The 16,982-nt window shown below is 44.2% G+C and overlaps 1 protein-coding gene across 1 annotated transcript in view; it reads left to right on the forward strand.

The window, feature by feature from the left end:
* Positions 1 to 16,982, forward strand: part of DSCAM (DS cell adhesion molecule) — a 765,964-nt gene that overhangs the window by 512,441 nt on the left and 236,541 nt on the right. Inside the window, exon 12 of the mRNA XM_045084552.1 lies at positions 3,888 to 4,007. Within this exon, the coding sequence (XP_044940487.1) occupies positions 3,888 to 4,007 (120 nt within the window). The remainder of the gene's footprint in view (positions 1 to 3,887; positions 4,008 to 16,982) is intronic.

Raw genomic sequence — 16,982 nt, forward strand, 5'->3', positions numbered from 1 at the left:
GTTTTCAGAGAGCTTTCTGTGTCCTATCACTATGCGCCATGCTGGGGTACAATAGTCTGTGGGAAAGGGACAGTACTTATTCTCCTGCAGGGCAGAGCCTGATGAGGGAGAGCAGCAATATCAGACATGCTCAGTAAAGGCAACAGCAGGTAACACAGCATTCTCTGGGGGCACTTAATCTCATCCACAGCATCAGTAAGGGGCTCCAGACAAGTGGACTTTGCGCTGAGATGTAAATAACCATAAGTGAGAATCTGTTAAACAAAGACATAAGAAGCTTATGTGAAGACTCAGCAGCAAAAGCAGTCATGGGGGTGGGGATAGATGGGGTCTTACAACAGCCAGAGGGGAGTGTCAAATAAGTCATAAAGAGCCTTCAGAGTGTTTTAAGGGTCTGGATTGTATCAAGGAACAACGGGAATGCACTGCTGGTTTGAAGCAGAGATTCAATTCATCCAGTCCGTGTCTTGGATTCTTCCAGCCACTGTGTGAGGAACAGATTGAAGTCGGCCTGTAGGTGCCAGTAGATGCGTTAGCATCCAGGAACAAGCTAAGAACCAATATCGGCCTTGTTGAAGGGGAGTTCCTCTGAAAGCAGAGTTCGAGGTCCATGATTGGCTGCTGATTGGCTGTCCATGATTGAGATGTGATTCCTGGGTTCGAGAGTGAGAAATGGGGGCGGTGAGGATGAGATCAGAAGGAGAGAGAAGATATCAGTTAAAGTTGTTTTAATGAGCTGGTTGATGCTGTGGGCCTCTGGGACTCATTGGTACTCTGAAGAATCCTGAGGAGACCCATGGAACAGTGATTCTCAAAGTATTGTCTCTGGACCAGCAGCCTCAGCGTCACTGGTAGATTATTTGAAAGACAGTGTCTTGGATCCCTCCTCAGACTCACTGAGTCAGGACTTTGGAAGATAGGGTTCAGCAACTCATGTTTGAGCCAGCTCTTCAGGTGATTGTGATGCCCTCCAGTGTGTGAGAAGCACAGCCATAGAATGTGCCTCAGAATTGTTCCACGGGATGGATTGGAGAGGAGGGGAACTCCCCTCCCCGCCCTCTCATTGTTACATGTTTGTCTCCCACATTTCTGTGTCGCACCAGTGAAAGTGAGGAAGAATGTAAGACTCCCGAGGAGGCCCCAGACAGCAGAGAGACTCGTGCTCTTGGTGGGCACCCTGGCAGGTGTGTGGAACTGTCCAGCCCTTGGTGTGCTGAAACCAGAGGGAGGGAGCGTGTGTGGCACTTCACCACACACCCTGCCTGCCCATTGTGACGAGAGCATGGCAGTGAAGAGATGAAGAGAATTTGAGGATATGTGATAGAGTTTGGAGGAAGAGCCATGAGCATTTGATACAAGGAGATGAAAGAGGAAGATATGGAAGATAATTTGCGGTTTTATGGGCCATTTCCACCTATAATTACCTTCCACTTGCAATATGTCAATGGTTATTTCCCATGTAAACCTCTTTGATCAGTTTTTAAGTAATGTCCCTTTGGATTGGAACCAAATTGAGGGGAGGGTCATGGATCAATTATAATTAGACATGTTTCCAGAGGAAATGCAAGCAATTAGTTACCCTACGCATTTGACAAAGGGTTTTCTTCTATCAGCAGAATTTGAGCCAGAGCATAGACTATAGATGACTGTATATTTTCCTTCCACCTGGCCAGAGTGATTTTGGTATGGTGCCTCAAACTTTGCAATCTATCCTTGAGGTTGATTATTTTTACTAGAAACTTTGCTCTAATAATCTCCAGCATTTTTCCTAGAAATAACTTTCTGAGCATGGAAGAGTCCTCCCTTATCACCCAATTTAAATATATTTACATTTTATTGAATATGTGTGTCTTGGGATATCATCTAAATGAAATAAAATTGAATAATATTGAAGAGACCTATTGGCCATATAAATTATTTAATTTGCAAGTTGGGGTTTGTGTTTGTTAAGGATATGTTAAAGCTGGACATACCCACATTTATTAAATTAACCAGCACACTTAGAGTACTCCATAACTTCCAGGCACTGTTCTGAGACATTTGCAATCATAATCCATTTGATCCCCACACCAGTCTGATAAAATCCGTGCTATAATTATTCCCAATTTACAGATAAGGAAATTGAAGCCAAGAGATATTTGATAACTTGCACCAGATCATCCAACTGGAAGAAACAGAGTTGGAGCTCAAGCACTGGTGTTTAGTCCTTGGCTCTGTACTCCTAGCCATCACTGTCATCTCTTTCAGAAACAGCAGAGAGTTCCATCTCCTGCTGCTTCTCATGTCTACCATTTCCTCTTCCTAGGGTGTTTTATGACCACAATGATCTTCACTATGGTTTATATCATTTCAACATGCTTTTAAGCATCTAACTCACCTAGATTCTGATCTTTCTATCAGTCCATTCATGTGATGGTTGGACTCCCTTTTGATTTATAACACATAGGCCCATTTTTGTCTAAAGCAAGAATTATGGAATCTGCAAAGCAGACAAGATTAGCTTTTACCAGGAATTATGAAAAGGAGAGGAAGAACACTCATATCTGTTAAGGGTCTGACATACAGGGGACACAGTCCATATCCTCTTACATAGTACTGTGATTGCTTTTTTGGAAGTTCATCATATAATTAATCATTTTGGGATGAAGAATTTTCTGGGATTCTGATTTTGATGGAAACGTTTCTGAGATTCTAATACCTTCACATGCTGCCTTTTCTAGCAGTACCTGTACCATCTCTTTCAGAGGAAGCCCAAATACTCTTAGAATAGCAATAACTTAACAAGGCATTTGCCTTCTCTTGACAGGTATGTTCTACACAGAGGGCATGTGTATGTTTTGGGTAGGGATGCATTTTTTTCGGCTCCTCACAAAAGTTACCAAATACTCAGTTATTTATTTATTTATTTTTTTTTCTACTAATTTAAATTTTTTATTTTTGATAAACATATATTTTTATCCCCAGGGGTACAGGTCTGTGAATCACCAGGTTTACACACTTCACAGCACTCACCAAATCACATACCCTCCCCAATGTCCATAATCCCACCCCCTTCTCCCAAACCCCCTGCCCCCGGCAACCCTCAGTTTGTTTTGTGAGATTAAGAGTCACTTATGGTTTGTCTCCCTCCCAATCCCATCTTGTTTCATTTATTCTTCTTCTACCCACTTAAGCCTCCATGTAATACTCAGTTATTTAATCTGGTTTTTTTTTTTTTTTTTTTTTTTTTGGATAAGTACACTTATTATAAAGTACCTCACTTTAGTTAACCTCCATTGTACCTATTGGCCCAGGAGAGTGCTGACATCAAGAATAATGGTCTATGTGTCTTCATCAGATTTGGGGGCAAAGTTCAATACCATGCTATGTTCTTTATTGTCTTTAGGGGATGCCTATTAATTTTCCCTTCATCTTCTGTTAGAAGAAGAACAAACACAAATGCTTTGAGCAGTGCACACCCAAGAGGAATACTTACTATCAATAATTACTTTTTGTTCTTCCAATTGTGGTCCTGATTCTATTTGCCATGGATTGGATTGCTGAAGATTTTCTGTAACACAGATAAAAAAGAATGTCACATACCTGTGGCTTAGTCAACTTCCACACATGAGCCCAGTTTTTCCAGGTGCAAAGTAACTTCAATTTGAAGAATCTCATTGATTTATTAGGAAAATGATTTATTCCTCATTAGGAAAAATGAGGTCATTTTCCTAATTTGTTCTAGCTCACAAATATTGTTTTCCAATTTTTCATGTATCTTAACATACAAACATTGTTTGTATTTTAATGTTCATTAAAATTCTTGGAATTCTTCAAATCCATACCTACAGGTATTAAAATAAGTTGTGTTGTTGTCTGAACTAAAGGTGACATTTCTCTCTTTTCAGTTCCTCCCAAATTTGTGGTTCAACCACGGGACCAGGACGGGATTTATGGCAAGGCTGTCGTCCTCAACTGCTCTGCCGAGGGCTACCCTGTACCCACCATAGTGTGGAAGTTCTCTAAAGGTATGACGTTACTTGGTTTGCTCATTGCCTGCCAAACATGTTTGAATCTAAAGACTTAGAGGAACATTTCAAATCCTTCCAGACTTCCTTCTGGCAAGGAAATACATTCCCACCTTCACCAACTCTGTCTTCTCAGCTTACCCCTACTGGTCCATCTGAGTGTTTTTAGTTTGGACCAGGAGTGCCTGCCTGGTCTTGTATAGCCTGCCCTGGGAAAGATCACGTCTGGGGCAGGGAGTCAGTGGAAGTTATTTCAGCTCCCGGGAAAGGTCTGTGTTGCCCGCTTGAATGGTGTGACTGTGATCTGCTGGGGGAGCACCACACACCCTTCCATATGCGGATGAAAGAACCAATGGTCAGAATTGCTCATTGTTTGTAAAGCATTTCCCCAGAACGTATACATATGACATTAAGCGGGTTTAGAAGATTAAAAATAAAATTGTTGATTGATTTATTTACCTGGTTATCTTAGAATAGACAAATTCCATATTGTTTGTCTGGTACAGTCTTTTCAAAACACTCACACCTGTGTCCCATGTTGAGCATCCAGTGTTCTTTGTTTGAATGTGTCTGTCATATTTAAATATCATATTTGAATCATGCTTTCTCTGCAAAAGCAAAGTGGCCTCGCCAGTTTTACTGTAAGGCTGTAAACGTTCCAGAAATAGAAACATGTGACAGGCAGGCTAATGGGAACATTCTAGACACCATAGAGATCATTTGTGTCCATCTTACAGTCTCCTCCAGGGAAGGGTTCTTCCCTGGGCTCACCAGCATTTTAGAGTTCTCTCTCTTTTCTTATTCACTCATCTTTTCTCAATAATTTATGGATCAAATGGTTGAAGGTCAAACACACATGGGTGAGATAAACAAGCAAATAAATCACAGTCTCTTAACAATCTAAAACCTATTATGTGTGTTTAATTGTTCTGAGTGTACTATTTATTTGTTCACTTTATCATGGTTTGTGTTCCAGGTGTTGCTTTTTAAAGTAACCTGTTGCATTTCCTTATTATGAAAATAACAGAAGGAAAGCAAAACAAATGGGCCACTTACACCTCCTTTCCGATATATTTCCTTCCAGAGGGAGAGGGAAGGGAGCAGGGGAAGAGGGTGCTAGAAGCTGCTTCCTTACAGGAGGAAATCAATTAAATTTTTTTAGAATTCCCTGAGGCAACTCCCCTATAGGCTGCCATATGCATTGTCCATGTGAAAGCAGTTTATTCAAAAAGCTAATGCCTATTATTCAGAGTATCTGCCCACATGACTTTATTTTAGGTTGTGTTTGAAGCCGCATGTTACACATTACAGGAAAACAAACAGCATGCCTTTAACCTAGTTTGTATATATGTCATGTCTGGTATTACGAACATTCCCCACAACACTCACCTTCTTCAGAATTATTTCTAACATTTGCCCTTGTGCAAGTCTCCCCCTTTCCCCATGAGATTATTTTTAGTTTCTCTGTACTATGAACTCCACGGGATAAACAGCCTTGGATATGCATGTGGGGCAGTGTGTGATTGTCTTCTTTAGGGTAGTCCTCAGAAGCACAGTAGCATGACCACATTTATGCCTTTCCGATCTGTGCTGGCCCAGGGCCCTTTGGAAAATACTGCAGGGTGAGTCGTGTGTGCCCCTGCCTCCCACCAATTCGGAAGTATCTTTTTATTCTTAAACTTTACAGTGTGATAGTTGAAAGCACTTTCTGTTTTAATTTGCATATTTGGATTACTAACAATGTTGAAACATTGTTATCCTCTGTTGACTGATCACTTCTGCTTCCCTTTTGGGAAGTTTCTTATTCGTGTTACTTACTTGCTTCTCTCCATGTCTTATTTGTTTGATAGAGTGTTTCTCATACACGCATAGTGCTTCATCAGTCATGGATCTGATGACATTTTATTCCTTCCCATCACTGATGGGTAAAGTAAGTTACCGTAGCCTTTTTTTATTTTTAACATTTTTGTGCAATATGAAGTCAACCAAGAAACAAACAAATTGCAACAAATATTTTATAAAGTTAAGTTCCCTCCAAATAGCATCATTCAAAGGTAAAGATAACTACTCTTAGTGTTTTTGGCTAGCCTTCAGACCTGCCACCCTACAAACATATATATATATTTTTTTTTTCATATAATTTTACAGGCTTTTTTCATTGATCATGATTCTTCCAGACTTATGATCTCCTTTCTTCAGTTATCAATATGCTGTTAATGTCTTTCTGTCTCAATAAGCATGGGTGATCACTAAGACTTTTTAATCACTGTGTAGTGTTCCCATTAACACTTCCATAGATCCCTCCATCACTTTGCCTTTGTAAGGATTGGGCTCAGTGACTTGAAGCCACAAGGGTTTACTCTTTCTCTTATGAGGAGTCTGGACAGTTCAAGACCAGTTTGTTTTTTCCTCTAGGGTATCAGGGACCCAAACTGCTTACACCTTTGTTCTGTCCCTGTTGGCAAGCAGCTCCTCCTGCTGAGCTCCGTGGCCACTTCTAACTTTTCCACAGAAGGGAGAGAGCTGCCACCCGACTTGAGTCATCCCCCCACAGGAACCTCTCCAGAATGTCCGTAAATCAGTTCTGCTGGTCTGCTCCGGGGGCCAGCCCCTCCCCCACTTCTCTCTGGTGTCTCCTTGGCATCACGCCCCCCTCCAACTCGTTTTTATGGTGGAACCGCAAACCACGATTCCGTGGGTTCCATGTCCTCAGCCCCGGTGGCCTGGCGTGTGACAGTCCTCATCAGGCACAGAAAGCTGTCCTGGTTAAACACAGAGGCAAGGGCTTCTCTGTGTTGCTGCTGCTGGCCCCGGGGAATAGTTGAAAACCCGCCCTGCTGCCCCTCTCTTCGTTTTACTTCAAAGGGAGATCTCTCTAACAAACCAAGTAATAAGCATCAAAACAAACAAACAAACAAACAACAACCCCCAGAGGTCTGCAGATGCTTTGTAGCTGCGCACACGGCAGCCATGCTTACAACTTGGGCTATTTCATGAAATAAAAGGGCAGGATGGACACTTGGCAGCTGGGTGTGCCCGACATTTTGCTGCACAGTGTATGTTAGCTTCCTTCTGCCTTTTCACTATCCTAAAAATGTCACAGTGACTCTATCTCACCAAACTTTGTAGGTGTGCATTCTTTCCCAGGGATACATTTCTACCAGTAGAATTGCTGGCTCAGAGCAAGCAATTTCTATCACTTTCAAAATCCCTTGGCCACTGGCCAGAATTGGATTTCTGTATCAACCTTCCACAGGTCACACTACTGCCTGTTTCCTATAATGAAAATAACACCAGGGGTTGTACTTATTTTTATTATTTTTTTTTAAATAAGAGGTCTACTTATTTTTTTTTAAAGATTTAATTTCTTTATTCATGAGAGACAGAGAGAGAGAGAGAGGCAGAGGCAGAAGCTCCATGGGGAGCCTGATACAGGACTCAATCCCAGGATCCCAGGATCATGATCCTAGCTGAAGGCAGACACTTAACCAACTGAGCCACCCGGATGCCCTAGGTCTGCTTATTTTTAAAGATTTATTTGAGAGAGAGAGAGGGAGAGAGTACATGAGCTAGGGGAGGGACAGAGGAAGAGGGAGAGAACATTGCAAGCAGACTCCCTACTGAGCATTGCCTGGTGTGGGGCTTGATCCCAGGACCCTGAAATCAGGGCTTGAGCCTAAACTCAGAGTTGGCAGCTTACCTGACTGGGCCACCCGGGTGCCCCAATACTTATTTTTAAATATCTTCTGATAGCAAAGAGGGAGGTTGTATATTATCACTTTAATTATATAAGTGATAAAGAAGTTTCTTAGGAAAAATTTAGCCTTGCTTATGGAACGTGTTCCCAATAATCAAATATTTACTAAGAACATGCGGGCACCTTCCTTATGTGTGACAAAAAGATGTAAACAAAAGAGACTTGGGTTGTTCGTCTGAGAGCTGTAACAGTTTAACCCTGAAGCTGCAGAGTTCCAGAGTAAATGCAGTGGCTTGAGGGTGTCTGGTGCAGGAAGGAAGCAGTCTTTGTGGGAAGACAGCATCTGACAGTTTGACCTTGGACCTTGGGTCTGGATGCACTAAGTCTGAAACATCCAATTCTGTCTGTGACATTTTTGTCCTTTAACATGGACAAACAAGACTTCTTGTCTAAAGAGATTTTTCTTTTTTTAAATCAGGGCTGAATACCATAGTGGGCCTCATCTGTGTTCCCAGAAATGTTTGGTGGTAGGAATGAGTTTCAGCTGCTGTCTTGGGGGCCCTCCCCTTGTTAGCCACTCAGGCCCAAGGAGGGGCTGCATCAGCCAGTGCTTGGCCTATGGTCTGCTGGGGCATCCTTTGCTCTCTGCCAAGGGACAAGGGTACTTCTGACCCCAGAAAAGTATTGTCATGGAAACATTCAAGGGCAAGGGTCAGAGCATGCCTGGGTGTGTAAGGGTCGGAGAGGAGTGGGAGAAGTGTGCATTTCAGGTCAAGTTGTTAGGGAAGGCTGGGGAGAAGGGAATGTCAGTGAAGCCTGAAAGAGAGGGGACACGAGATTTGTGCACGTCTGTAGGGCAAGCGGGGAAGGTCAAGGGTCCAGCTGGTCCCAAAGGCAGGGGCAGAAATGTGTTTGTGCCCAGAATGTTCCAGAAACATGGAGGAAGACCTTGAAGCCAGGCCAGAGTGAAAGGAGATCTGAGAGTTTCCCGGAGGTCAGCTGTCCCTCAGTCATCACAAGGGTGTGGTGATGCCAAGGTGGGGGTGAGTGGGGGTCACAGTTGAGACAGTGACGCTCTCCCCTTTCTTCTGCTGCCATGCTGACCCCAAACTAGGAGGCTGTTGGAACAACCCGGGAAGGGTGGGGTGTCTGTGCATCAGCAGGATGTGGAAGCAGGACCTGCGGCTGGAGCCCGCGAGGAGCCCCCGAGCCGTAACAGGGCTCGGGTCTGGGTGACAGCAGGGCAGGAGGAGAAGCTGCTCAGAATCTGCCAGGCTGCTGGGCTGGCTGTGGCTGTGAGCCAAGAGGAGAAGACATGGCACACTCCCACCCCTGGAGGGCAAGTCAGACTGCAGTCAGCTCAGAAGTGCGGGCTTCCCTCTCTGTGGACACAGACCTCAATCCCCAGGATAAGCAAAGAGGAACTTCCCAAGTATACTTTTCTTTTTCTTTTTTTTTCTTTTCTTTCTTTCTTTCTTCTTTTTTTGGATAAATGATTTCTGCACTGTCAGAGCCCATACCTTCCACTTGCTGGTCTGCCGCTGATGCCGAACTCTGGATTTTCCTCTGCTGCGACACCAACCCTGTGCGGCCACTGGTCCTTAGCCACCCTTTCCCAGTGAGCCCTATTCCAAGCTTTGCTCTGTTCACGATGGCTTGTCTGTTCCTTTTGCACACATAGAGCTGGCTGGGCCAGTAGGAGACGGGGGCTGACATTACTTCCTGGGAGGGAATGGGGCCTGCCTGACTTCCCGATAGAAGGGACTGAATCATTCTGCGGCATGTACCAAAGAGCTGATTTCAGAGCCGGCGGTTGCGTCGTCTGGGCCTGGTGTTGCACCACGGCGGTGTGCCATTTAATACAACAGATTCTAAACATCTTTAATTTAAGAAAACAGGATTTAAATCGCTTCTGTAAATATTGGTTCCCTTCCCTGCTTTTCATTCTCTTCTGCAGGCTCCCCACTGTGGCATCCCCATCCGTTGCAAGAGCTGTTTTCTCTCTGGGTTTTTAGCCGTTGACTCAGTATGGTTTTCCCATGTTTATTTTCTCCACCTTTCACCCCAGCGAGTCTGCTCCTCTTTACACTCGCTCCAGTTTTTCCTTCACGTTGGTGATTTTATTTTTCCTCCACCTTTCGCCACTTCTGCTGGTTCATATTTCACTCTTGCTTGAGCTCTGGCTTCTTAGACAAGCGGCTGTTTTGTTCACAGCTTTCGTCTAACTCACGGCAACGTTTTTCTGGTGCGATCCCATTACCTGGTTGCTTTTCCCGTTTCTATCATAGTGTCGCTGCTACATGCTGGCTTCCTTTTGAGAACTCCCGATTGAGGAAAATTCACAGCCCCAGAAAGAGATGACTTTGTCCAAGGACGTGGCTTCTCGCTTCATCCTGCCGGTCTGATTCTAAGAGCCACAGCAGGTGCAGGGGAAGCTCCAGCCCCACCCAGTCTGGGCACCCTATGGTCCTGGGTGCTGGTTGGGCCCCTTGGATGTGCCCCCACTCTGACGACACATCCTCTGTCGGTGCTTGCTCAGATTCACACCCACGGTCGTCTGTCCCTGTCTTTCTGCACATACTTCTGCTCGTTGACCATTTACCTCCTTTGTGGCTGAGCTATTCCATCGCTCTTTCTCCTATTTGTGCTTATGAGGTTGGTTTTCAGGAAGAGAGCAAATGCTGGTTTTATGCTGCCATCTTTGAACCTCAAACCCTATTGTTTATACACTAAGCTGTATTGAATTGGGGCTTTCCCCCCCCACCCCCAGAGAAAATAAATGAAGTTGGGAATCTAGGAGAAGTAGTTAGGAAACCATCTGTTAAGAAAGTCAGCTGAGTTCAGACCCCAGACACAGCATTGTCTGGCTATGTTACTGCACAGAAATTATTTAACCTGTGTGAACCACAGCTTATTCATGTGTCTGGCAGATGAAATAAGGGGGATTATAGGATAATTTAGTAAGATGGCGCATAGAAAGCATTAATCCTGGCGACTGGCACATAGCAATTAGTCAGTAACATCAATGGTCATCATCCTAAGCTTATATGGATACCAGTGGTTTTAAAACCATGGGTAACCCAACCTTCCCCCACGAACATGTACCGCTTTATAGTCCATGAAAGAAAAAATGTGTCCACTGAAGTCTGTTTTGTATCTTTTCTTTTACTCTGATCTGTCCACTGGCATCGGGACCATGTATATTAGAGGGTTCTCTCTTCCAAATATATTTTAATATCTAGTACAATGACACTGTCTTTATTTATTTTCTAAAAATGTCCTGTATTTTTTTCTTTTTCCCTTTTTTAATTTAAATTCAATTAGCCAATATATAGTACATCATTCAATTTTTATGTATTGCTCAGTGATTCATTAGTTGTGCATAACACCCAGTGCTCATCACATCCCATGCCCTCCTCAATGCCCATCCCCCAGTCACCCCATCCCCCCACACACCTAAAATTATCCTGACTTTCTCACATGGAGTTTTGTCTGTTTAGTTCTTCTAGATGAATGTCAGAATAATTGTACCAAGTTCCAGAAAAATTTATTCTGAAAACTTTGGGAGATTGTAATACATTTAAAGGTTAACGTGGAGAACAGGGACCTCATTAAAACATCAGGCCTTCCCAGCCAATGAATTTTTTTTTTTAAGATTTCATTTATTTATTTGAGAGAGCACAAGATAGCAAGAGGTAGAGCACAAGTAGTGGGGGAGGGGAGAAGCAGGCTCCCTGCTGAGCAGGACCCCTCACCCCCACTTGATGCCAGGGTCATGGGATCACGACCTGAGCCAAAGGCAGATGCTTAACCAATGAGCCACCCAGGTACCCTATTTAAATCTTTGTAAAACGTCCATTATAATTTAATTGCTTTCTTTCTGTGTGTCGGCAGCTATGAGTATTTTTAAGCTTCTGCCTGCAAGTGTGTTTGGTTCTCTGCAGTTTTCTGGGTGGAAAGCGGCCCATCCATAACCACAGTCTGTCAATCCTCTGAGGCCACCCATGTCTCCTCTTCCAGTGAGGGACAGGTTGCCCTTCATTTGGGAGAGTTCCTGTCTTCTTCTGCTCTCTAGGACACAGAGAGCCCTGCTGTAGGGGTGGGGCCCTCCTTGTTCTGCCTGTTTCTCTCAGATTGCCTTCCCACCCCACCCCTGCCTGTGTCCTTCCCTCCTCAGCAGAGGCTTCGCTCCCCCAGTTCCAGTTTTCCTCAGAGGTGTCTGAGCATCGGCTGCTGCTTAGGGAAGGCACTTTTGCTTGTGTTCAGGCAACACCCATGGTCCCCAGAAAGCCGTTCACAGTGGTCATTTCTGCACCTATAGGTGCAGTCTATCAGAGAGCCTGACTGTCCCTTACCACCAAGGTCCCCCAAGTGTCCAAGTGTCGCTTGGCTTCAGCACCCCCTATCCAAACCCTCCTCTCTTGTTGCAGACTCATTATAGGAGCCAACAGGGCCTTAACTCTTTTGTTTTGAAATCTGTAGAAATAAAAACAGACGCTTGCGACAGTTCCCTGGTTGCTTCCATGCACCATGTTCAGTGTCAGACCAAGACACAAACACTGCTCAGTATCTGATCCAACTGCTCAGGTGACACCTCGAGAGCCTCCTCCTACTTCAGGGGCTTTTCCTGAAATGCCTCACCTTGACCCTGCTCAGCCCTTCTCTTGCAAGATCAAGGTGATATCTCAGGACTGTCTACAGTCCCCAAGGCCTGTGTCTCAGGATGACAGGAAGAACACGTGTGCATGTGTGCAGGCACTCCTGGGCTCACCACTTACCCTGTTCCTTTTGTGGGCAGAGAGCCCTGAGTCTCTAACCTCACATTCAATCTCTTCTGAGCCACTGGTTTTCTGGACCAATAGCAAACCTCTTAGGTCGTTCCAGCAACACCTGCTTCAAGCTCATCTGCCAGGCTCATCCATTCATCCAGGCTCTTGGGCCCAACTGTTATCCAGTGTCCCTGTCCCCAACAGCACCATAATCTGGAATTAAAACCAGGAAGAGCTCAAAGAACCCAAAAAAGAAGACAACGCCTCTCTGTGACATAGTGGTGAAAATAAAGGCTGGATACTCAACATATTATCTTATTTTCTTCCTTTGATGGTAGAGTAAAATTCACCAGGGATGAAAATCTCCGGTCTTCCTCTGGGCTAAAATAAGTGGCATCTAGTGGCCCTGGGAGGAGCTCCAAGATACCTCTACCCCTACCCAAAGAATCTGCAATTTCCCTGAGCCTTGGTAGGGTCCCCAGGACCAGAGGCCCCAGGCCTATCTTGCCCGCCCTTCTCTCTTCTTCTCTGCTCCTCCCTCTGCTCTCTTTCTCCTTGTTCTCACCACACTGAGGGCAAATGTTCGGGGATGTCCAGCTCCAGGGACACGGTGAAGGCCTCGTGGGGCGGATGCAGCTGCAGGGGCCCCTGAGACCCACAGTCGCCATGCAATGCGACAGTGGAATCAGCATGAGGGAGTCACTTGAGCTCCCTGCTGACGGTGTCAGTCCATGGCCCTACTTTCTGGCGAGTGAGTGAGGGGCCAGTGTCCCACCTGAACGGTACAAAGAAATCCTTGCCAGTGGGGTGTAGAGTTAAAGTCACGAAGCTGGCGTGCGAGCTAGTGAGCTGGGAGCGGTAGCCAGCCCGGGGCGGGCATGAAGCTGCTCCCCCCAAGCAAGGCGGTCTTTGCAGGAGAGGGGCCAGCGGTGCAGACCTAAAGGACTGGAGGGGACAGAATTGCAGGGCGAGCGTCCTCGGATTTACAAAGCAGGTAACCCTGACGCTGTCCCACTTAGGGTATGGTCATTTGTGAGAAGACAACACCAGGAATTAGAGGCGTGAAAAGTTTAGGGAAGGTGGGAGAAAACCAGCTACCACTTATAACTCCAGAACACGGGAACTAGGAGACGCCACTCCTGTCCGTGGCTGCAGCCACCGCTGCGCTCAAGAGCAGGGAAAACGTTCTTCTGGAAGTGACGTTATCCCGGGAGTGACGTCTGGCATCAGCCTCCGCCCCGGCTTGTTGCTTCTGGAGGAGAATGGCGGGTTTTCCTTCCGAACTGTATTCAAGTACCTCTCACCGGTGAAATCTAATCAGAGCCTGGTGACAATTCAGCGGGGAATAATTTTCTTCAGGCTTCAGGTCCCTGTAGTCTAGGGAAGAGATCGGAAGAGTATCAGGAGGCTGAGGATGGACACAGAATGTCCCATGCCAGCAAAGGGACAAATGTCACACGCACGTGCTGTGGAGCTTGGAAGCGTCTTCCTTTGAGCCTGGGTCTGGACCAGAGCCTCCGGCCGGCCTCTGTCCACTTCCGGGCTCTTCCCCAGAGCGAGACGCCAGAGCTCAGCACTTGGTCACTGAGCAACGGCTCCATTTGCAGCTACCCCCCCTGGAGCCACTGCAGCTGCCACTGCGGCTGCCTGCTCTCCATCTCCCCTCCATCTCCACATCTGTCTGTGGAGCTGCTCACTCCCTGCCACCCACCCCCTCTTCCCGGAGGAGGAGAGCCACTTCCCTGAGCAAGCAAAACAAACCCATTCCTCAGGGAAACACCACCCGTCCCCCGCAGAAGGATAAAAGGGATTGTGACTTCCATTTCTTGGTGAGGAGAGGGGTGTGCTCTCAGCCTAAACATCTGGGTGCAGCCCAGGGAGCACAGAGAGGTCTCCTTTGCGCTGTTCTGTTTGACTTCAAATCAAACGGATTTGGAGACTCTCTGCAGGTAGTCGCTGGCCAAATTCTTCGTTTCTTAATGTAGACATGGATGCTCACATTCACACAGCCTTGCTGCCTTTGGTGAACAAGAACTGACAGAGCATACAAATGCATTGTTCTTCCTGTTTCATATCCAGTGAAGTTAAGGGTGCAGAGAAAATAAGCTATTTTCTCAGGGGCATAGTCTGTAAGTTCCAATTCTGACTCTTAGCCAAGTGCTCTCTTGGCTAGTAATGACTCAAGACCAGTAATGACTCAAGAGTGGAAGAAAAGATGAATCAATCCGCATCTTCACTGCTGCCTTCCAAGTGGGTTCTCTTGCTGGCCCTTGGCTGTTCTCTTCCTTGTGACCACTCCTTCAGTCCTTGGAGACACCGCTAAGCATATCTTTCCATAAATAAGAAAGGTCACACAGCATTAACACACCCAGTAATTCAGTATGTGCCTTACATAATGCTTTAACATTTTCTATTCGTGTAATAGAGCATTAAAATTGTCCCCACTTGACCCTAGCTATCCACATAAAATCGACAGCTTTTTAATTAATGACTTCTGGCTGCTATAGTATATCTTCTAGCTAATTACCCACAGTGCTTTACCTCATGCCAACAAGATTACAGAATTTTGAATATTGTACACGCCATGTTAAATTTTGCTCTTTACAATAATGATGAACCTAAAGTGGATGACCAATAATTGCATCAAACTGTGACAAGGTCTGCTTCCCCAAAATTAAACAAATACTAACCCTTGGGCTTGCTGTTCTTATGGTAGATGAATTGGTTCACTATTATTCTGTTTAGCAACTATGATCAGATTTATAAATTGTATGACCCTTCAAGTTAGGTTCATTTCCTCATGAAAAAAAAACATTTAATTTTTTTTTTCCCAAATACATTTATGCTTTATTTCTGTCTTAGTTAAGACCTTTTAGGAATGAAGAGGCTTCTCTCACTCTAGATAGGAATTAATAGATAATCCTTTTCCGCTATTTAAAAGAGACAGTTTAGCAACACAGTAAAAGTCTATGTTGTATTTCTTTGGTATAAATGTGTCAAATATTACATGTATTTTTTTGGTGGAAATTCTTTAAGGAAAGGCAAACATACATGTTTTTGACATGAATGATCCTATAACTGGCTCAGACTCTATCAACATTCCATTAGAGTTTTTAGAGTTTTATACACAGTTTTATGTAATTTATATAAATCCTATTACATCTTCAGATTTCCTGTTTTCTGACTTATGGATATATTGCTTAAATCCTACATGTGGCTGAATTTTGGGGTTGTGTGCATTGGACTAGATCTGGCTCCTTTCTTGAAGTTAATGTTGAGAAGGACATCAATAGCCTTTACAGGTTTTCAAAATGTGGACCAAATTTAAGCACTTAAAAAATTAAAGGCTTTTGCTCTGGTTCTAAGTTCCATAATATCCTCTTATATTCACCCTAAGGAACATGTGATCCATGAAAAGGAATTTTACAATGTATAAAACCAAACTTTTAAAACAAACGGTCAACTTTTATAGGAGAAAAAGCATATGATCCTTTCAACAAATAGTGAAAAATAGTTGCTAATATTTGACATCTATTCATGACTTAAAAATAAAAAGAAAAATATTAGATTTGTGTAAAATAAGAGTATAGAAATGCTTTTTAAGATCCAAAATGCTTTGGCAAATGAAGAAGGAAAAGACAGAAAGTTGGGTAGATACATAGGCCAAACTTATGGATGGACTGTTCACCAAGAAAACACATAAAAATTGCCAATACATTTGTGAAAAAATGCTCAAAAACAAAGAAATATGCAAAAATAGTTAAAATGTGCAAATTAAAATAATGAGATATATAATTTATTGATGAAGGTCAAAACAATCAATCACATACATGTGTGATGAAAAAATGAACCCTCAGCCAGCACTTATTGAAATGAAATTGATGTGTCCTTCAGTAAGCATGTTACTCATGCATTTCTACACTAAAAGTACGGATTTTCACTCCAAGCATTAACCTAGGAGATCACCTTCCACTCTGTTAGTGCCTTGATTAATAAATGGAGATATTCCTTGCAACATGGTCCTATCTTGTGGAATAAGAAAGAAAGTCAACTAATCATAAAATAATTATAACCAGAAATCTTAAAAAGCAATATTGTGGGCTCACTATGGTTTAAGATTACCTTATTACCTAGTTTCTCAGTGTATGGGTGATCTGTTGCTCTGTAACAAATTATCCCCAAATTAGTGGCTTGAAATAATGCACACTTATTCTCTCCTTATGTCTGGGTTTAGACATCTGGGTATGGCTTAGCTGAGTCATCTGGTACAAGGTCTCTCCCAGCATCGCCGTTAAGGTGTTGGTCAGGGATGCAGTCATGCCAAGGATCAACCCGAGAAGAGTCTCCTCCCAAGTTCACTCTTGTGTGTCAGGATTCAGGTCCTCACAGAGTGCTGGTTGGAGGACATACGTACAGGTACCTCTCCATAGGGTAGCTCACATTCCCCACAGTGAGACCGCTAGCTTCAGAGATGACTGAAAGAGGGTCTGTAGTCTTTTGTGATCATAG

The sequence above is a fragment of the Mustela putorius genome, unplaced genomic scaffold (assembly GCF_011764305.1).
Source record: "Mustela putorius furo isolate JIRA1106 unplaced genomic scaffold, ASM1176430v1.1 tig00000765_pilon_pilon_pilon, whole genome shotgun sequence".
Classification (NCBI taxonomy): Eukaryota; Metazoa; Chordata; class Mammalia; order Carnivora; family Mustelidae; genus Mustela; species Mustela putorius.